Here is a 19618-nt window from a genome sequence, read left to right as displayed (position 1 = left end):
ACACAGGGTCTTTATACAAATTACAATTAGAACAAAACATTATTAATCTCTACTACGGTACTGAGTATTCTTTTCTTTCTGGCAGCCAACAACGAACAAATTATATACATGTGCTTGAGAAGACACGTGCCTGTACTGGTGACACCTAAAAGACATCCAGTACACTCTGTAGAATGACTGGTGTTAGGAATGGCATCCAGCTGTAGAAACCAGCTCAAAACAGACAACTGAAGCCCGCTGCAGCTCTCCAACTTACCAGCTTCAGTCAAATCACCTAACCCATGCCAAATTGGAAAATGTATATATATATATATATAATATATATATATATATATATATATATATACACAAGCAAAACCCTTGCCCAGTGGCAAGACATTTGTGGAACATGAATACAAACCATAAAGAAATGTTGAGTAAAAGCAAAAATACAGAAAAAAAAAAAATCATAATTTATACACACATGCACTGTAAATATCAATTTCAAATCTAAATATAAAAAATATAATAAACAAAAGCATCACATTACAAATAGCTTTATTTGAAGTGCCAGTAGTAACTATAGCATTGGTTACTACAAGACATAAAAAAAATCTCCAAATATTTTAATATTACAATCATAGTGAAATGACATTGTAAGTCACTGGCTACTGTTTTAAGAAGAAAAAAAAAGTGTACTTAAATGAATGTGCCATTAAACAATTCACAACAAATAAAGTCGATTAAAGTTATAATAGTAATAATAATAATAAATGATAATCAGGACTTGCCCAATATATTTGTGTTGTTGTAGTTGTACATGGTGTTATAATTTTCATTTTATCTGCCATGTACTTATTAATATATGACATAGTGAGAAAAGAATATGTTGTGTGAAATGAACAAGACAAAATGAGCCATAAAATGCTTACATCATGATAGTGGACTGAAAGATTAGTCAGAAGACACAAAAAAAAAAAAAAAAAAAACTACAACTCTTACTTAATATTTGCATTTTTTTCTCTTTTCTAAGTGGAAAATAAATATGAATTTATCATGAATGTTTATGAAATCTAAAAATTATGGAAAAAAATATACAAGAAATAGTTTGTTTTTGTTTTTTGCAAATGTCTTTATTAGGTTATTATTTATCATCATTTGTTAATACTTTAGAATATATACACAATATTTTAAGCCTATTCTTACACAATTTTGTAAGAAAAATAAAGCAGGGAGATAGAGGGCAAGTTTTATTGGAGAATGGCATTAGCACAAATTTTTATTTCAACATTTCAAATACTTTTTTTTCTCACATACATGTATAGCTTAACTGATAAAAAAAAAAAAAAAAAAAAAAAAAAAAAAAAACTGATTGAAAAAAAAAGTAATTATGACAGTCTTAAGAAGCATAATCAATAAATTGAAAAAATTCTCATATTTTCTATTTGGTAAAAATGAAATTTCTTTTATCTTTGGGAAGTTATGACAATAAATTTAAAATAAAACCCACAAAATAGCACATTTTCATTTCACAACCATTAAATTTCTCACATCATAAATACTGTTTGGATTAATGAAAACAAATTATCTAAAATGAAGGCCTAGTGGTAATGACAATATTTATAAGTAATTTTTCAATTATTACTTGAAATCTAATGTAAATTTTTTCTTTTTTCTTTTCAAACATCCATAATTGAAACTGTTATTAACTCTAAGACATTTGACTCCCATGTAATCTATAACATATATATTTATATGTATTAAAACTGTAACCAGGTTATCAAATTAAAAATCTTCAGAAGTCTCCCACTGCTGCTTGATAAAATAAAGTAGCTTCCCATTACATATAGGTAACAGAAACTTATTTATATAGTGATGCTAAATTGGTAATGTGTTTGAAGATAGTAACCAAAGATGTAACTATACGAGTTAAAAATCTAATTTAAACTGTCAACTAACTAAGTATCATACTGAAATAAGAAGTTGGATCCATATGACTGACTAAAATTACTTGATGCCTCAGCATGGCTAAAACTGGTAAAAAATGTGGATGTATAATCAGTTAGCCTGGAGCTTGGGTACAATCTTTTTGGTTGCATGATTTAGTGCTGCAATTGCCACAGTTGTCCACTTTCATTGTGTTGAGGAAAAAGGCCCAAAGGATGAAGTTCAATTCCTGAGCTGTTTGAGGGTTTCACCATTCGTTTATGGCATGAACTTGCATGACTTAAGCTTTTGAGACAAGCATGACTACTGGCAGAATCAACCATGTATCAGAAAAGCATGTGGTGGCGGCAGCATGCAAAAAGTGGAAGGAAAAGACAAGGAATAGGAAGTGGAAGCAACAGAGGTGGTGGCAGTTCCTTCCTTTGATCCTGCCTACCACTGCTTTAATGACACAGCATTGGTGACATTATATATCTACATAAAGAGAGAGGCAAGTGAACAGTAGAATTAAAATGACTGGGAGACAATATATTGCATTTGACACTGTGATACATTGCTTTTGAGCCTTACTAGTGTTTATGTAATTTTTGAGCCAAACTGGTGTTTATGTAAATTTACTATATATATATATCCTACAAAGTGGTAGGTACCCAAGCATCGCTGCACTCTAATGACTAAAGAACATATATTTAGACATTATTTACATTTGACGAATATTTGTCCTCATCATGTTTGTTTTTAACACAATGTTTCGGTTGATATACCCTCCAGCCTTCATCAGGTGTCTTGGGAATGGGTTCTCATTCCCAAGGTTTTTTTTTTTCTTTTTCCCTTCATGATCTATGACAACTATATCTGGCCTATTGGCCTTAATTTCTCAAACCATTACACCATATAATAGATTAAGAAAGAGAACCCAGGTTTGAAATTTCCCCAAAACACCTGATGGAGGCTGGAGGGTATATCAGCCGAAACATGTTAAGAAACAAGATGAGGACAAATATCCACCAAATGTAAATAAAGTACATAACTCCCCATCTCTTAAATATAGAACTGTATTATATATTTAGGCAGTCATATGTACAAATATGTATGATTTCTCTCTACCCATATATATACATATATACACACATACAAAAAGTGATAAACACTTGTACAACATGAATAACACTCTCTGACCCTATCTGCTATGTACTGACTATTTAAACCTAAAGAAATACTTAAAGATAATATCATGAGAAAGACTGAAATCAACCTGAATCTAATACAAATACTACTGTTAAGAGAGTTAATTTCACATGTCATTAGATGTTAAGTCTAAAACCATCTTATTCTTTGGCAAAATATCTTCAATCTGTATTAGCAGGATTACTATAAAGAAATCTAACTTCAATAATCTTCTTCAATGTGGAACTACTCATCTAGTCATAAACATTGTTATTATTAATGCTACAAATTTCAAACATTTTATGGTAAGGCACTTCAAAAATAAAAGAAATATATGCATGTGTGCGTGTATATATATGTGTGTGTGTGTGTGTGTTTATACAAAGTGGAAGCTCACGACCTGTAACTGGCTCATGATCATAAGGTCATGGGTTTGACTCCTGGCAGCGAGTAGTGTTCTTGACACACACACATATTACATATATATGATATGCTTTATATATGTATTATATTAAGAATCTATAATATATGTTTCATATATCAACTGCCACCGCAGGCACTGGCACCCTTTGCACTCATTAGGATGAAGAGGCTCAACAACTCACTACAGATTAACTACTTGGATAAGAGTTAATGCCGCCACTACCATCAATATATTATATATTCACAGTTTATTGGAACTGAAAATTAAAATGTCTATTAAAGTGCTTTTTGTCTTTTAAAAAATTATATATTTGAAGATTTTCCCTATTGCTTCTTAAAGAAACTTTTGAGATATATGTCTTTTAATTTTTTAACTACTTGGATGATTATTTACATTTGATGGATATTTGTCCTCATCTTTTCAGCTGATATACCCCCCAGCTTTCATCAGGTGTCTTGGGGAAATTCTGATGTTATTATTATTCAGGCCACTGTCTGGAATCAATCTCGGAATCTTGGGGTTAGTAGCCTGCGCTTTTAACCACTATGCCATATGTCTGTGGGCAACTATGGAGTGAATTTTAGGGCTTATAAATCTAATATATTCCTATCCTTCTGTAATACTGGTTCCCATATGCTATTCATATCTGCACTCAGTCTGCTTAGGAGGTTGCTGTGTCCTAGCATATATGCAGCTTCTTTTATTTTTCGTATTTTCCATTGGTGTTCTCTATTATTTTAATTTCATTCCACAGAGGGAGGTGGTCTCCATTTTTCCACACATGATCAGCTATACTTGATTTATCAATATCTCGTGTCACAGCTTTGCAATGTTCCTCTACCTTTATTTTGAGGGGGGTGGCATGTATCACCTGACAAAGGCTGCAGGGTATACAGCCGAAATGGGTTAACAACAAACAAGATGAGGACAAATATCTGTCAAATGTAAATAATATACATAATTCCTCATCTCTTAAATATAGAACTGTATTATTTAGATGATATTGAGAAGATAAAAAATTAGAAAAATTATTTGAATATTACATAAGAAGCAAATGATCACGCCAATATAAATAATATCGGAACTAGTTCTATGTTGAGGAAATCTAAACTAAAAAAAATAAGGAACATTTCATAATGTGAAAGTATAATGGAAGCAACAAGCATAGAGTGACAAAATGACAAAAGGAACTTCCATTTTTACCAGTAAAAAAATTTGTTTAATGGGTGGCTTGTAATAGAAATCAAATATTGAAAATATTTTAAAATTTCTGAAAACAAATATAACTAGACAAAGTTAATAAATCGAAGATATCAATCAATCAAACTAAAATAAGTTCTTGCCGAAATTTCTTTCCAAAAGTCATTTCTTTTATACTCAGACATACATATACTCACATAGATATATATATTCCCACACAGTGTTGCTCCAGCCACCTGGCTGAAACAAATATATATATATATATTTATACATGTGCATATGTATATATATGTGTGTGTGTGTGTGTGTGTATATATATATATATGTGTGTGTGTACGTACACACATTCACACTGGCTAGATCTGGCCTCATACCTACCTGACAATGTCATTCAAATCATAAACAATCATCATAGCATATAATACACACACACACACATAATAGTAGCTCTTTTGGATGCGTATTCAATTTGACACACATACACACCCACCCCAGAAAAGAGGTACAATGAATTAATCTTCGGAATTTCAAACGCTTTCTAAGTTACCTTTTGAATTCATAGCCTAGATAAAAATATTAATAGAAATATAAACATTTTAAAAGCTTAAAGAACATAAGTAACAATGTTGCCACCTAAATTGTAAACCAGGACTGATAAGCCATTGTTCGTCTGAGGTGGTTTAAAACTATTCAACCAATTTATAAATGGTACAATATCAAAAACGTACACTTCCAAGTGCTTCTTCTGATGTACAATGTGTATGTGTGTATATATACATTATGTATGTGTTTATATATATATTTATACACACATACACATTCATTTATGCATACACACACACATACACATATATATACACACACACAGACACATATATATATATATATTTATATATATATATATATAAAACACAAAGTCTTTCAAAGAATATTCATTATCATTTCAAAACTAACCAGCTATGGAATTGAAACAAAATCTTGTGCTCTGATAATGGATATTTTGAAGCTGTTACACCATTAGCGAAAAGGAAGAAAGGTCTCTCTCCTGTAAATATAAAGAATTTAAAGGAACTTTTAATAAGGTAAACTGAAAAAAATATTTTAAAATTATTAATAATCCTTTCTACTAAAAGCACAAAGCCTGAAATTTGTGGGGAGGGGTAGTTGATTACATTGGCCTGCGCTTCACTAGTACTTTATTCACTGACCCTGAAAGGATGAAAGGCAAAGTTGACCGTGGTGGAATTTGAAGTCAAAATGTAGCAATGGGCAAAATACTGCTAAGCATTTCGCCTGGCGTGCTAATGATTCTGCCTTGTTAATAATAATAATGATAAAATTAATGGTTTCAATTTTGGCACAAGGCTAGCAATTTAAGAGTGAATGGGATAGTTGACTACATCTACACTGAAAGGATGAAAGAAGTTGACCTTGGAACATAAACACTGAAGAAATGCCACAAAGCATTCTGTCCAGTGTGTTAAGAATTCTGCCACTTCACTACTTTGTTTAATAATTCTTTCTACTAGAGGTACAAGGCCTGAAATTCTAGGTGGGGTTAAAACTAGTCGATTACATCAAGCTCCTGTACTTTGCTACCACTTCACTGTCTTGTTAATAAATAAATTAAATCATCTCACAAACAACGATAAATAGAAAGGAAATAAATGTTAATTCGATATATTTCATAATAATAATGCATATTACTGATTGATGTATATTTGATAAGAAAAACCAAGCTTACCTTTTAAGACTGCATTTGAGAAAATAATTCAGCTGCAGTTGTTCCAGTGATAGTTTGACCAGATGTTTCGTATTGCACTGTTCCATCTCCCTGTTCAACGATAGCATGAGCAACTTCTTCTGGGTTAGCTGTATGCACAATAATAATGGTCTCTTGTCCACCCTCTGTTTGTAATGTAGTTATTGTCTGATTGTTAAGTTCGTGTGCTGCATCAGTGACAACAGCAGTATAAGTTCCTTCAGCAACTGAACCATCAGTTACTGTAGCATATACTGCTTGAGATTGTACTAATTCGGTTACTTTTCTCATGTCATCAATCTCCTCATCATCCATACCATCATCTAACATTTCATCCTCATCATCATCATCATCTTCGTCTTTAATCAGTGGAGCCATTTCTCCAGCAGCTACGTGAACTTTTCCAATATGTTCAAGCAATAATTTCTTACGTTTAAAAGTCTCCTGGCACATATCACATTGATAAGGTGATAATTTCTTATGCACTAATTGAATATGAGACATAAGGTTCGACTTATTATTGAAGCAGCGGCCACAATCAGTGCACTTGTGTGGTTTTTCTCCTGTATGTATAAGCATGTGCCGGTCAACATGGTACTTCTTTGTAAACCTTTTCTCACAGACAGAGCAAATGAAAATTTTTTGATTAGGAGATTTCCAACCTTCATGTACTCGTTTCGTATGCCCAATAAGAGCACCTAAAGTTTTGAATGCAGCTTTGCATACGTCACAGAGATATTGACGAGTGTGCAAATGCATACCTTTAATATGAGTGTTAAGATTTCCACGGAATGCTGATGAATAATCACAATGAGGACATTTATAAGGCTTTCTTCCAGAATGAACAGTGCGCATGTGAGAGCTGATTCCTGTTCTTAAGACTACCTTTCCACAAATTGGACAAGCGCTTTGCATTCTGTTTTGCTGGTGAAGTTCTTGATGGCGCTTCATATTTTTCGTGACCTTACCACATTCAGAACAGGTCTCACCAGCTTCGTCCCCACCTTGTGTTGAAACTTTCATGATACGCTCTCTCCATTTTGCATTACGCATTTCTTCATCATAATCTGCTTCATGGCGATGTTTACTCTTAATATGCTTTACCAGACCAATGAAGGCCTTATCGCAAAATGGACATTTCAGAGCTTCTTCAGTGTTTCTTTTAACACTCTTGCGCTTCGGTTCATCTTCAAATAAACTGAAATCTGACTCTTCCTTCTTTCGGCGACGTCTTCTATAAAGATCTCCATCATCTGCATCTATTTCATCAATTTCACCTTCTTGCCCAAGTGGTCCAAATTTCTTTTTTCTCAGTCGTGGATCTGTCTGTGTTTGTACAGATCGTCTACCAGGAGATTCAAAAACAGTTTCAACCTCAACAAACTGAGGTGTCTGTGGTGTCCTTGGAGATTTGTCTTGCATAGCAGCATTTTTTGCAGCCAAAAACTCATCCTCATCAATTTGATCAATGTTATAAATATCATCTTGTTTGTCATCAAGTCTCCGCCTGTGAACTCTAATAGGAGTGAGAACTGCTCCATCATCTCCACAGATAATTCTTGACAAAGATTCTTCTTCAAGCTCATAAATTTCCTCTCTATCATCTCTGTCTTCAATAGTATTGTCATTTTTATCTTCAATATACCCTTCCATGTCCTCTACTTCCATTTCAAGAGGCTCCTGTTTCATGTCTCGCATGGATTCATTACTACTTTTAATATGAGAATACGACATGGTTTTACTTCTAGGAGAAGTGATAACAGTTCCTATATATTCATCACTTTCGTCATCATCCTCGTCGTCTTCCTCAACTTCTTCAATCTCCTCTTCCTCCTCTTCATCTTCGTCAACATCATCATCTTCACTATCATCATAAATTGTACTTGTACCTACAGCAGTATCTTCAAAATACCTTGCTTTCTTTTTTGGCGAAGCCATAGAAACTTTAGATGGAAGATCAATTCTTGATAATTCACTAACAGCTTCATCACTTTCTTCTGAAGGCACCTCATCGTCATCAAATTCAGCCTTACGCTTCCTGACATACTTAATTCCAGAAGTGCTAGCAACTGGCTCACCATCTTTCTCACTCGCTGCCTTTGATCGGCGACCTGAAGATTTCTCAGCTACTTCAATACTCTCAGCATCTTTCTTTGCAGATTTTGGTGTTTCCTTACTTTTTGGTCTACCACGACGTGGCAGAGTATCTTCAGCTTTCTTTGACACATTCGGTGATTCTTTTGCTGCGTCCTTGCCCTTTGAAGATAATTTTTCCTTTTTCTTAGTAGATGTTTCAGGAGAGGACTTTTTCTGTGACTTTTCTTCCTGACCTTTCTTTATTCTGCCAGAACGGCGCCTACCTTCTTCTTCGTCCTCCTCCTCTTCTTCATTGCTAATCTTCTGACGTTTAGCTCGTCCTTCTGGAGAATCAACATCATAATTCTTTTCTAATGAATCTTTTCTTGGACGACCTCTCTTTTGACTTGAAGAAGGCGTGTCGTGTTTTTCAGTGGTTGCTTTTTCTGCTTTCTTAGGAGGATCATCTTTCCGAGGCCTACCTCGCTTTCGTTTTAAAGTAGATTCATTCTTAGATTCCCCTGCACTATCAACACTTTGTTCAGCGTCTTCGGATAAATCAGTTTCTTTGGAAGACTTTCTCTTTGTTTGTTTGGTTTCTTTTGTAGCACTAGGCTCTGATTCATCACCACTGGTTTCTTTGCTCCGAACACGTAAAGATCGGTTACTGGATTTTGGAGTTTCAAACTCACTATCTGTGCTTTTAGTGGCCTGAGATGCTGCTGGAGTAGTAGACTTAGGTGGCCTACCTCTACGTCTTGGAGTTGCTGCTTCTGTTTGTCCTTTGTTCCCAGTCAAATCTGGAGTTGCACACTCAATAATCTGTACATCGTCTTGCTGTTCAGTTACAGCTTGTTGACTGGCTGCTAATTGTTGTATACTAAGTGTTCCCTGATCTTGTAAAACTACTGCCTCTAGTTGTTGCTGTTGTGTCTGGCCATCCAATGCTTCTAGTGGCTGCTCTCCACTGTTAACTGTTTGCAATAGAGTCTCCCCACCAGCAACAACCTGAAGCTGCTGTTCTGAAATACTAAATGTTTCTAGTTGGTTGCTAGGGGTACTAACAAGTGCCAGTTGATTCCCTGAAGTACTGACAACTGTCAACTGATTTCCAGAAGCTCCAACAACTTCCAGTTGACTCATTTGAGTTCCAAAAACTTGTAATTGGTTCCCTGACGCACCAACAACTTCTACTTTATTTTCCGGGGTGCTCACAACTTCTATTTGATTACTCGGAGTACTAACAATCTCTACCTGGTTACTTGGAGTACTGACAATCTCTACTTGGTTACTTGGAGTACTGACAATCTCTACTTGGTTACTTGGAGTACTCACAACCTCCACTTGACTTTCTAGAGTACCAACAACTGCTTGATTCGCTTGTGTAGTAACAGTCATTTCTGGAATGCTGACAACTCCTAAATGATGTCCTGCAGCACTGGTGGTGGAGGACTTTAACTGGTATTTTGGAGAGTCAAACTTCTGCATCTTTTGAGGTGGTTCAACTTGTTGCACTTCCTTGTTAGTTTCCCCTACTTGTTTTAAAATACTGGTCATTGGTACTTGTACCTTCACTGTCTGCGTCTGGCCAGCTACAGCTGCATCTTCTTTTGGTTTATTAATAGATATAGATTTTAATTCCCCGACAGTTTTTGTCATAGAACTTTGCTGATTAGTCTCCTTTGTTGTTTCTGCTTTCTTCCCAGCTGCTTCTTTCAAAGATTCTGCCTTCTTTACAGTTTCCTGAGACACCTCCACTTTCTTCGGTGATTCTGTCTTCTCAACATCTTTGGCAAATTCTGTCTTTTTCCCAGTATCTTTTGATACTTCTTTTCTTCCAACATCTTTTACTTTCTGAGCATCTTTTGGTGACTCCACCTTTTTCACAGGTTCTGCTCTCTTCCCAATATCTTTTTGTACCTCTGCCTTTTTTGCAGCATCCTTCGCACTTTCTACCTTTTTCCCAGCATCTTTAATAGGTTCAGCTCTTTTTGCAGCATCTTTTGGCGACTCTGTCTTTTTTCCAAGCTCTTTCGATGGTTCTACCTTCTTTGCAGCATCTTTTGGTGATTCCACTTTCTTTACAGCATCTTTTGGTGGCTCTACCCTTTTTCCAACATCCTTTGAAGGTTCCACTTTCTTTGCAGCATCTTTTGATGGTTCCACTTTCTTTGTAACATCTTTTGGTGGTTCCACTTTCTTTGTGGCATCTTTTGGTGGTTCTGCCTTCTTTGCAGCATCTTTTGGTGGCTCTACCTTCTTTGCAGCATCTTTCGGTGGTTCTGTCTTTTTTGCAGCATCTTTTGGTGGCTCTACCTTCTTTGCTGCATCTTTTGGTGATTCTGCCTTCTTTGCAGCATCTTTTGGTGGTTCTACCTTCTTTGGAACATCTTTTGGAGGTTCCACCTTCTTTACTGCATCTTTTGGTGGCTCTACCTTCTTTGCTGCATCTTTTGGTGGCTCTACCTTCTTTGCTGCATCTTTTGGTGGCTCTACCTTCTTTGCTGCATCTTTTGGTGGTTCTACTTTCTTTGCAGCATCTTTTGGTGGTTCCACCTTCTTTGCAGCATCTTTTGGTGGTTCCACTTTCTTTGTGGCATCCTTTGATGGTTCTACTTTGTTGGCAGCATCTCTTGACACTTCCATCTTCTTCGCAGTATCTTTTAGTACTTCTACTTTTGGAGGCTCCACCTTCTTTGCAACCTCTTTTGGCATTTCTACCTTCTTTCCAACATCTTTTGGTGGTTCAACCCTCTTTGGAACATCTTTTGAAAGTTCTACCTTCTTTGCAACATCTTTTGGTGGTTCCACTTTCTTTGGAACATCTTTTGGTGGCTCTACCTTCTTTGCAACATCTTTTGGTGGTTCAACCTTCTTTGGAACGTCTTTTTGTGGTTCAACTTTCTTTGCATCTTTTGGCAATTCCACCTTCTTCCCAACATCTTTTGGTGGCTCCACTTTTCTCGCAGCCTCATTTGATGATTCCATCTTCTTTGCAGCCTCTTTTGACAGTTCCACTTTCTTTGCAACATCTTTGGAAAGGTCTATTTTCTTTGCAGTATCTTGCAAATGCTCTGCTTTCTTCCCAGCTTCCTGTGGTATTTCTGTTCTTCTAACACTCACAGGTGGTGTGCCTGATTCCTTACTAGCCTTCTGTAATGATTCTGTCTGTTTCTGAACATCTTGCACATGTTCTGGTTTCTTCCCCACTTCTTGTGATACCATTGCTTTCTTTACAGTGTTCAACACTGCTTCTGTCCTTTTTGTTTCTGTTCCTAAAGATTTTTCCTTTTGTACAGTTTCTGGAGCTTTCCCTGGTTGCACTACCAATGATCTCATACTTTTAAGCTGTTGTGATTGTGCAGTGGAGGATTGCTGTTGATCTTTAGATTTAACATCTGAGAATATTTTTGATTCTGGAGTTTGGCCTTTTGGCACACTTTCATGTAGTCTTGAGGTTTGCTGTTGTACCGTACTAGGTTGCGTGGAGGCTGGTTGAGTGACAGATAAGATTTTAGACTGTGGTTGTTGTAATGTAGATGCAGCTGACATCACCTGCTTCTGAATAATAGGTTCTTGTTGACTAACTAACTGCTGAACATTAACTGATTTTGCTGATTGCTGCTGACCAACAAGTGTTTCAGTTACAGTTTTTGGTAATTGTTGCTGTGACGGAATAGAAACTAAAGTAGTGACAGCAGGCTGCGATGGCTTCAATGTTTGTTGTGATGAAACTTGGGTCACTGCTGCCTGTGTTGTTTGAACTGGCTTTTGCACTTGCACAACAATAGGTTTTTGCGTCTGTGGTGAGACAACAGCCTTAACTGGCAGTTGTGTTACAGTTGTTTTACCTGGCTCTGACTGAGACAAAGTTGTTGACTTTACAGTTTGCTGTTGCACGGTTACAGACTTTGTGGTTTGCTGCTGTTGTTGCAAGGATGTTACTTTTAAAGGCGGTTGCTGTACCAAAGTCACAGATTTTGCAGGTTGCTGTACAAGAGTAACAGACTTGGCCGGTTGCTGTAGCACCACTGCTGGCTTTTCAGATTGCTGTTGCACTGAAATTGTTTTAGTAGGCTGCTGTTGTTGAACAGCTGTTGATTTTACTGGTACTTGCTGCTGTATTGTAACTGATTTTACTGGCTGCTGTTGTGCTGAGACCAATTTGGCTGGTTGTTGTATTATAATTGACTTTGTAGCTTGTTGCACTGTACCTGGTTTAGAAAGCTGCTGCTGTACTGTAACTGGCTTAGAAGGCTGCTGTTGCTGTATAGTAACTGTTTTAGAAGGCTGCTGTTGTTGTACTGTAACTGGTTTAGAAGGCTGCTGCTGTTGTAGTGTTACTGGTTTAGAAGGCTGCTGCTGTATAGTAACTGTTTTAGGGGACTGCTGCTGTTGTTGTTGTACAGTAATTGGTTTAGTGGATTGCTGCTGTTGCACTGTAACTGTTTTCGGAGACTGTTGTACAATAATTTGTTTTGTTACTGGTTGTGCAGTCGTAGTTTTAGCCGACAACTGTTGTGTAGAAGTCATTTGCACTTGTGTTGTTGGAGATTTTGCTATTTGCTTAGGCTGTTGCTGTTGTTGCAGTATGCTAGCTTGTGCTTGCACTCCTTCTTTTGGTTGTAAACGCTGAATGGGTTTTGGCTGTAAAACTTGGAGACCTGGTTTAACTTGTACCGACTGTGCTGGTTTTGATACTGGCGATTGGACTTGCCATGTAGTAATCTGTTGGGGTTGAGTCTGTTTCTGTGGAGATGTGGTGGATGATTGTAGTACAATTTGTTTAGATTGTGGAAGTGTTATTGGCTGAGTAACTGTTTGCTTCAACTGCACAGGCGTGGTCTTTACAGACGATTGTACTTGAGCTTCTTGTGACGGCTGAAGTAAGGACTGCCCTGTTTTAGACATCGAAGCCATCTGTTGCAAAGAAACCTGTTGAGCTTGTGGCTGTTTTATTGTTATTGTCTGTGGACTTACAGTCGATGGTCTAGGTGCAGATATTAGTGATACTTTGGAAGGTACAAGTTTAGAAGGAGTAACTGCTGACTGGAGCTGAGAAGATTGTTTAGCCTGAGTATAAGTGATTGGCTGTGTTGTAACCAACTTAGAAACTGTACTTTGCTGGGATTGGTCCAATTTCGGCAAAGATGCACTTGTTACTGGTTGTTTAAGCAAAGTTTGCTGAGTTGTTTGTGCCTGTTTCAGTAATGAGGTTTGTGCCACCTGAGCTGGTTTTGGAGCAAATACAAATGTCTGTTTTGTTGGCAATTGAGATGTTACCTGCATCTGTTTAGAGGTGTTAATTGTAGATGGTGTAGAAGCGGATGTAGACTGTCCAGCTTGTTTATTAATAAGCTGAACATGCTGAGAAGATACAACTGGATTTGAAGGAGATGTAGACTGAACCTGAACTTGCTTAGCTTGAGATACAGCTTGTGAGACTACAGTCTGCTTTGGCGGCAATGTTGCTGATAGTACAGATTGTTTTTGTTCAGCTGCTTGCCGAGATTTCTCAGTTTGCTGACCAGCATCTCTAAATTTGGAAGCAGCCTGTGTATTAATGGATGTTGTGGTTGTTGATCCAAGAGTACTGGTCACAGTTGAAGTGGTTGTCAAAAGAGTAGAGCCAGATTTAGCTGTTAATAAATTGCCTGCTGACTGTTCTTCGGAACCAACAACATCAAATACATATTGTTGATTATTGTCTTTTTGCTCGGTTCCCTCAAGGTCTGCATCAGTAGAGGTTTTTATTGTCTCAGTAACAATAGATGCTGCACTACCAATATCAACCATTATTACCTCATGTCCCCCTTGGATATTGGTGATAAGCAATTCATTACTAGAAGCTTTTGGGTCAACTGAAAGCACATCTCCTTCTTTTGCCACTGATTTTTGCATTGTCTCCAAATCTTTTTGCAAGGAAATAGCTACTGGTGTTTCTTTAGACTTAATATCAGGAGAAAGAGACACCAAGCCTTTTAAATCTGCTGGTAACTGCTTAATTGGAAAATACTTTTCTGGTTGATCTGAATCCGTTTTTGTCACATGCTGAACAACATAATAAGGTGATGACTCAGTAGGCACTTCATTGGTCTCATCATTATTTGAGTCAATATTCATTGCTGATGAATCGATACTTACAGTTTCCTCCTTGATTATTTGTTCAGTTTCTATTTCCATTGGAATGGAATTCTGAACTTCAGTTTCACTCAAGTCAATGACAAAGAACTGTGCACCATCAGCAGATGCTTGCAATGTTGCTTTATTCAGGTCAACACCACTAGATTTTAGCATGTTATGGTCCAGTTGAAAGTAAGTTTCTTGAATGGCTGCTTCTAAAGCAGGATTTTTCTCTTCCATCTTTGAATCTTTTGAAGTTATTTGTATTGGTGTGCTATCAAGTGTACTACCATCTTCGCAAACATAGGTGTTGTTTACAGATAAACTAACATTACCAGAAGTGGTCATAAACTCTGTATCTTTGCCAGTCAGAGAAGAGATTTGACTATTAGGATCTTGAACAAGAACAGCATGCTGTATCATTTGGTGTTTGATGGATGAGCCATCATCTTTATCTTGGTCTTTTTCTTTATCATTAGATTTAGTTTCAACAGCCATCACTTGAAGGGCTACATTATCTACAGGGATCAACTCTACATCCATACCACCAGACTGTCCTGTGAGTATGGATTTTGGTGTAGTGATACATGTTGCCTGACTACCAAGACTACTATCCAAACCTTTGATAAAAGCATAAGTAACTCCACCAAGTGTGGTACTAGTAACTTCAGTCGTTTCTATACCTTCTGACGTTGGCTGCACTTGGGGTAATGTAGTGAATAACTCTGGTGAGACAAGAACAGTTTGCGTTTGCTGAACACCAGCCGATGTAACTATGGCACCAGGAACAGAACTAAGAGAGGTCCCAGAAATGATATCCACATCAGTTACTGCATGAGATTCAGATGTGAGTGATCCAACATGGGTTGATGGAATTTGAATACTACCATCTTGAGTTTGAATTGTATCTGGATTTATTGACTGAGGAAGGTTGTTTCCAGATATTTCCATTTTATAAAAAATATTTTCAAAGAGAATCCGTTATTTTTTATGGCCAGCTTTCCCTGTTAAGTCACTATTTTCCATGTATAGCAATTGCTTAACTCTCAATACTACATATTACAGAAGGCGTTTAACGCTATTTCTTGCTGATTGTTATTATTTGATATTTCAAATCATTAGTTTTGAATTAATTCACCTGTTAAAAAGAGAGATAAATGTAAGCAAAGGACGCAAACCAAAACAACATATATATACACATACACACATATAAATTTTTATATATCCCACTATCACAAAATAATCGAAATTTATCACCACTGTCAACTATATAAGAAACATTATGACTTGACGTGCAAGTTGTTGGTGGGGTGGGGGGGTAAGGGGGCCTTTTACCACCTTTCATATTTGAAGACCACCGTCAAATTTAAGAGATCTTGTAAATTATCCACACAACTTTGTTCCGATAACTTTTATAATTTTTTAGACAGAAAATTAAAGAACCTGAATTACTGGATTATTATTTGACTATGATCAAACAGCGATTACATTTATCGAGAGAACTTTGTGAATTACGTTAACATTTTAAACAAACTTCTAATAAGCAACCAATTAAATCGGTCTTGCTTCCTCTTCACTTCATCTAAAGCTTTAAAAAAAATCCTCAATTTATCATATAGGAATTTGTCTTCAGAAATTTTATCATAATTTTCGGTAATGTTTAATAACGATTGCAACTTCAATACCTATATTTAAAACCAACACATTTCTTCCAAAGGTGATATTATTTATTGTTATATTTCGGAATGGTCATATTGCCAGTTTAGCCATTATTTAGATATTATTATTATTAATTTGATATTCTCACAGCACATACAACCACAATATGTACGTTTCCACTGTAGAACCACATTCCGGGTAAAAAATTTAAAAAATACCCGTACACACGATGAAAAATACGATAGATGGGCTATGGTAATCTTTTTCAAAATGAGATTACAAAGAGTCGATTTCGCGAGCAGCAAGCAGAAGAATTTAAAATTCACAGATCTCCTAACCTAATTTTTTTTTATATATAATTATCACAAGTTGATTTGCTATTTAACATAGAAATCGCCATACGTGTTTATATAAGCCGGATATTTTATAAACGAACGTCCATTTATAAACAACATTTCCCAAAAATCAGTTATGTCCCCTATAAAGTTTTCGATGCGAAAACAGTTTACTCAATTAAAGATAATTGGTTCAATAAAAACATATTGGACCTTGTAATAAATTAACAAGCTTTATCTTACAAGACTATTAAATACTACTATGTAACTATATAAGCAAAATGACTGTTAACCACGTGTACAAATATAAGGAACGGAATAATATAACTAAAAAAAAAATAAAGGGGGAAACAATCTTTGGAGTTAAGTACGTTCTTACGGGGAATACATTGAAAATAACGAAAATATATAAAGGGGCTACTAAATATTAGTTTTAGGTTATTTTCTACATGTATGAGGAGACTTGACCTTGATACAAGATAAAATTCTAATCGAAAGGAAGGTCACCGATCCAGTATTTATAAAATGGCTTTTATGTTGAAATATATTGAGACGAAGAAAAGATAAGTTAGGAAAAAAAGAGAGGTAAATCAGTTAGAAAGGAATAATCGACCAAAGGGTATGTATCAAAAGCACACATTTCTTTAGCTGTAATAGCAAAATCATATATAAATTTAAGAAAGAGGCTATCTAATAATCTATAAATGTAATTGTTAAAGTTTTAAAAAATACAATTGAATTCTTTTTATCTAAACAACTCTAATAGGAAACAAATTAGATCATACTCACAAATGTAAACAGTAAGTAGTGATATTGCATTTAACAGGGTAACTGGACTTAATCTTTTAAAGTCTTTGTTTTTCTCAATAATAATAATAATAAAAAGATTCACTATATTATCCTTGTTCTGTGATGAAGAAGTTATTTAACAATTAGCATATAGGTAGGTGGGCCCCCACCAATTCTTGGCGGGAAGAGGTACTAAGATTAATTTCTAACAGGATATACATATATGACAACTTCCGTTAATGTTTTTGAGCACCAACAACTTTCTCGTCCATAAAGATGATAGAAAATTGAAGAAATAGATGACAGCCAGCAAACACGTAGACGAGACAGCTAAGACTGAATTTAATATAGTTTGAAGCTGTTCACAAACATTATTATGATCATGGGTAGGTGCAGATGTGGTGGCGGCGGCAGCAGCGTACCACCACCACAGACAGGTCTGGGCTGAGCAAAAACGTGGAATTTTAAGAGCCTCGTGATAAAGACACATAATCAGAATATTTTAAATAAGTTCCTTATAGTGTGAAAATCGTTACAACACATCATAAACAGATCTTCGATGAAAATAGAATCAGTTTCCTGGAATATAATTTATATAAAGATACAATCTGATAAATTATTATATTGGGGAAAAAAAAATCTCCGATTTCAAACGAGTTAAGACGAATAGCTTTATATTATTTAATTTTTTATTTTATTTAATTTCACATATTTCTGATTTGATACAGCGATGAAAAAAAAAAGCCCAACTTAGAATAAATTTTTGTATAATGTTCGTGAGCAAAAATTACTAAAGTGAAAAGAAGACAAAGAACATTATAAATCCCATTAGATGACTAATGGGATTTATAAAATGAAATATTTTTACAAAATCACTCCTACTACATGACTTCGAGTACCTGGAGAAGGAGAAATACGCTGACATTTGCCTGAAACACCAGCTACATTATGAAAGAAGACTGCGCACTTAATTCTGTTATGGCGAAATTTTCTTATATTTCTATAGACAGACTTTTAATTACTGTAATTGGTCGTTCAAAAGTAACATAAAAGCATATTATACAAATGATTTTACTATTTTCAACTCTGGTTACGCATCCATATGTATAAGATCAACGAAACGAAAAACAAAAAAAAAAGAAACAAGCAATATCGGTCAACTGAAGTCTAATATATATAAGATAGCTAGATATATTAATAGCAAAGTGAAATTAGGTGAAGACGACATTATTATGAGGAGTAGACGGGCATAAAGAATATAGCAATTAAGTACAGCTTACGTACATCCCAATCAAAACACACTCGCACACACACACATGCACGTACATATTAAAAGGCACACACGCAGTACAAAATGAATAGGAGAGAGAGAGAGACATCAAAATATCGTAAGATAATTGGTAGCCGCCATTTTAATTCACGTTTAGTGTTTCGTCAAGAGGACAGAAACAAGAGACAGAATAGCAACTCCGGCATTGATCGAAGCCGCTTTACAAGCAAAGTAGAGCAGCAAATACATCTTCCAATATAGCAAAATGAAGTTGAAGGATTAAGGATTAAAGTTCAGTAAGAAAACCCATGTCACCCAGCAAGTAAGACCGGCAAAAACTAACGCAAAAATTGTCGCCCCTGTACAGGGGCAGTAACCGCGTGACTTTCGCCATTTTGAAAATCTAAATTCAATCTTAGTTATCGCCCGTTATAGAGCTTCAAATATCCTCCAAAGAAGGGTAAATCGTCGCAACTTACCTTTAGCAGAACCCTGAAAAATGCCACGATGAGCTTAAACACAAACCCAAGTAGATGACAATGAAAGGATTTGCGAGTCCAGTCAGTCAAACAATAAAGACGCCATTTGCATCATCACTGATTCTGGTATAGGCGAAATATTACCCATGATGCACTTACAAGTTTTCGTACAGTTTCGGTAACTTCCGTAAGCTGGTTGCTAAGCCCCCGGCATGGAAAAACGAAGAGACCAGCTTGAAATAATAATCAGCAGTAATAATAGCGGCTCACGTAGAAGGTAGAAGCTGCAGCGGGTAGTGGCTGCTGCTGAGGTGGATTATTATTTAGCGTGACACTCACATACACAGACACACACACTCACACTCACTAATAAGGTGATACTCTTTATTGAAAGAGTAAAGCTAGCAT

The 19618-nt window shown here is 35.9% G+C and overlaps 1 protein-coding gene and 1 long non-coding RNA gene across 11 annotated transcripts in view; one reads left to right on the top strand and one right to left on the bottom strand.

Moving 5' to 3' along the window:
• Window positions 1-4630: 4630 nt before the first annotated feature.
• LOC115222603 (titin) lies at window positions 4631-19418 on the bottom strand. Of its 10 annotated transcripts, none has more exons than XM_036511551.1 (4): window positions 19211-19418; window positions 10932-15816; window positions 6462-10901; window positions 4631-5762 (listed from the first exon to the last, which is right to left on the bottom strand). In XM_036511551.1, exons 2-3 carry the CDS (start codon window positions 15627-15629, stop codon window positions 6465-6467), a joined length of 9135 nt encoding a protein of 3044 aa, XP_036367444.1. In that variant the 5' UTR covers window positions 15630-15816; window positions 19211-19418; the 3' UTR covers window positions 4631-5762; window positions 6462-6464. The 10 variants fall into 10 exon arrangements, with proteins under 10 accessions (XP_036367444.1, XP_036367443.1, XP_036367445.1 ...); XM_036511550.1 differs by having other exon boundaries at window positions 6462-10945; window positions 10976-15816; window positions 19211-19417; XM_036511552.1 differs by having other exon boundaries at window positions 6462-10945; window positions 11006-15816; window positions 19211-19417.
• The window catches only part of LOC118767252, a 99054-nt gene continuing 96533 nt past the window's right edge, over window positions 17098-19618 (top strand). Inside the window, exon 1 of the long non-coding RNA XR_005003155.1 lies at window positions 17098-17291. This is a non-coding gene — a long non-coding RNA (uncharacterized LOC118767252). The remainder of the gene's footprint in view (window positions 17292-19618) is intronic.

This window comes from Octopus sinensis, linkage group LG20 (genome assembly GCF_006345805.1).
Source record: "Octopus sinensis linkage group LG20, ASM634580v1, whole genome shotgun sequence".
Taxonomy (NCBI): Eukaryota; Metazoa; Mollusca; class Cephalopoda; order Octopoda; family Octopodidae; genus Octopus; species Octopus sinensis.
The sequence above is the reverse complement of the archived record's forward strand: the minus strand, read 5'-3'. Positions and strand labels throughout refer to the sequence as shown.

What these genes read in the sequence shown, in the direction of transcription:
- LOC115222603 (XM_029792900.2), bottom strand. Translation starts at nt 15,629, where the DNA reads ATGGAAATATCTGGAAACAACCTTCCTCAGTCAATAAATCCAGATACA.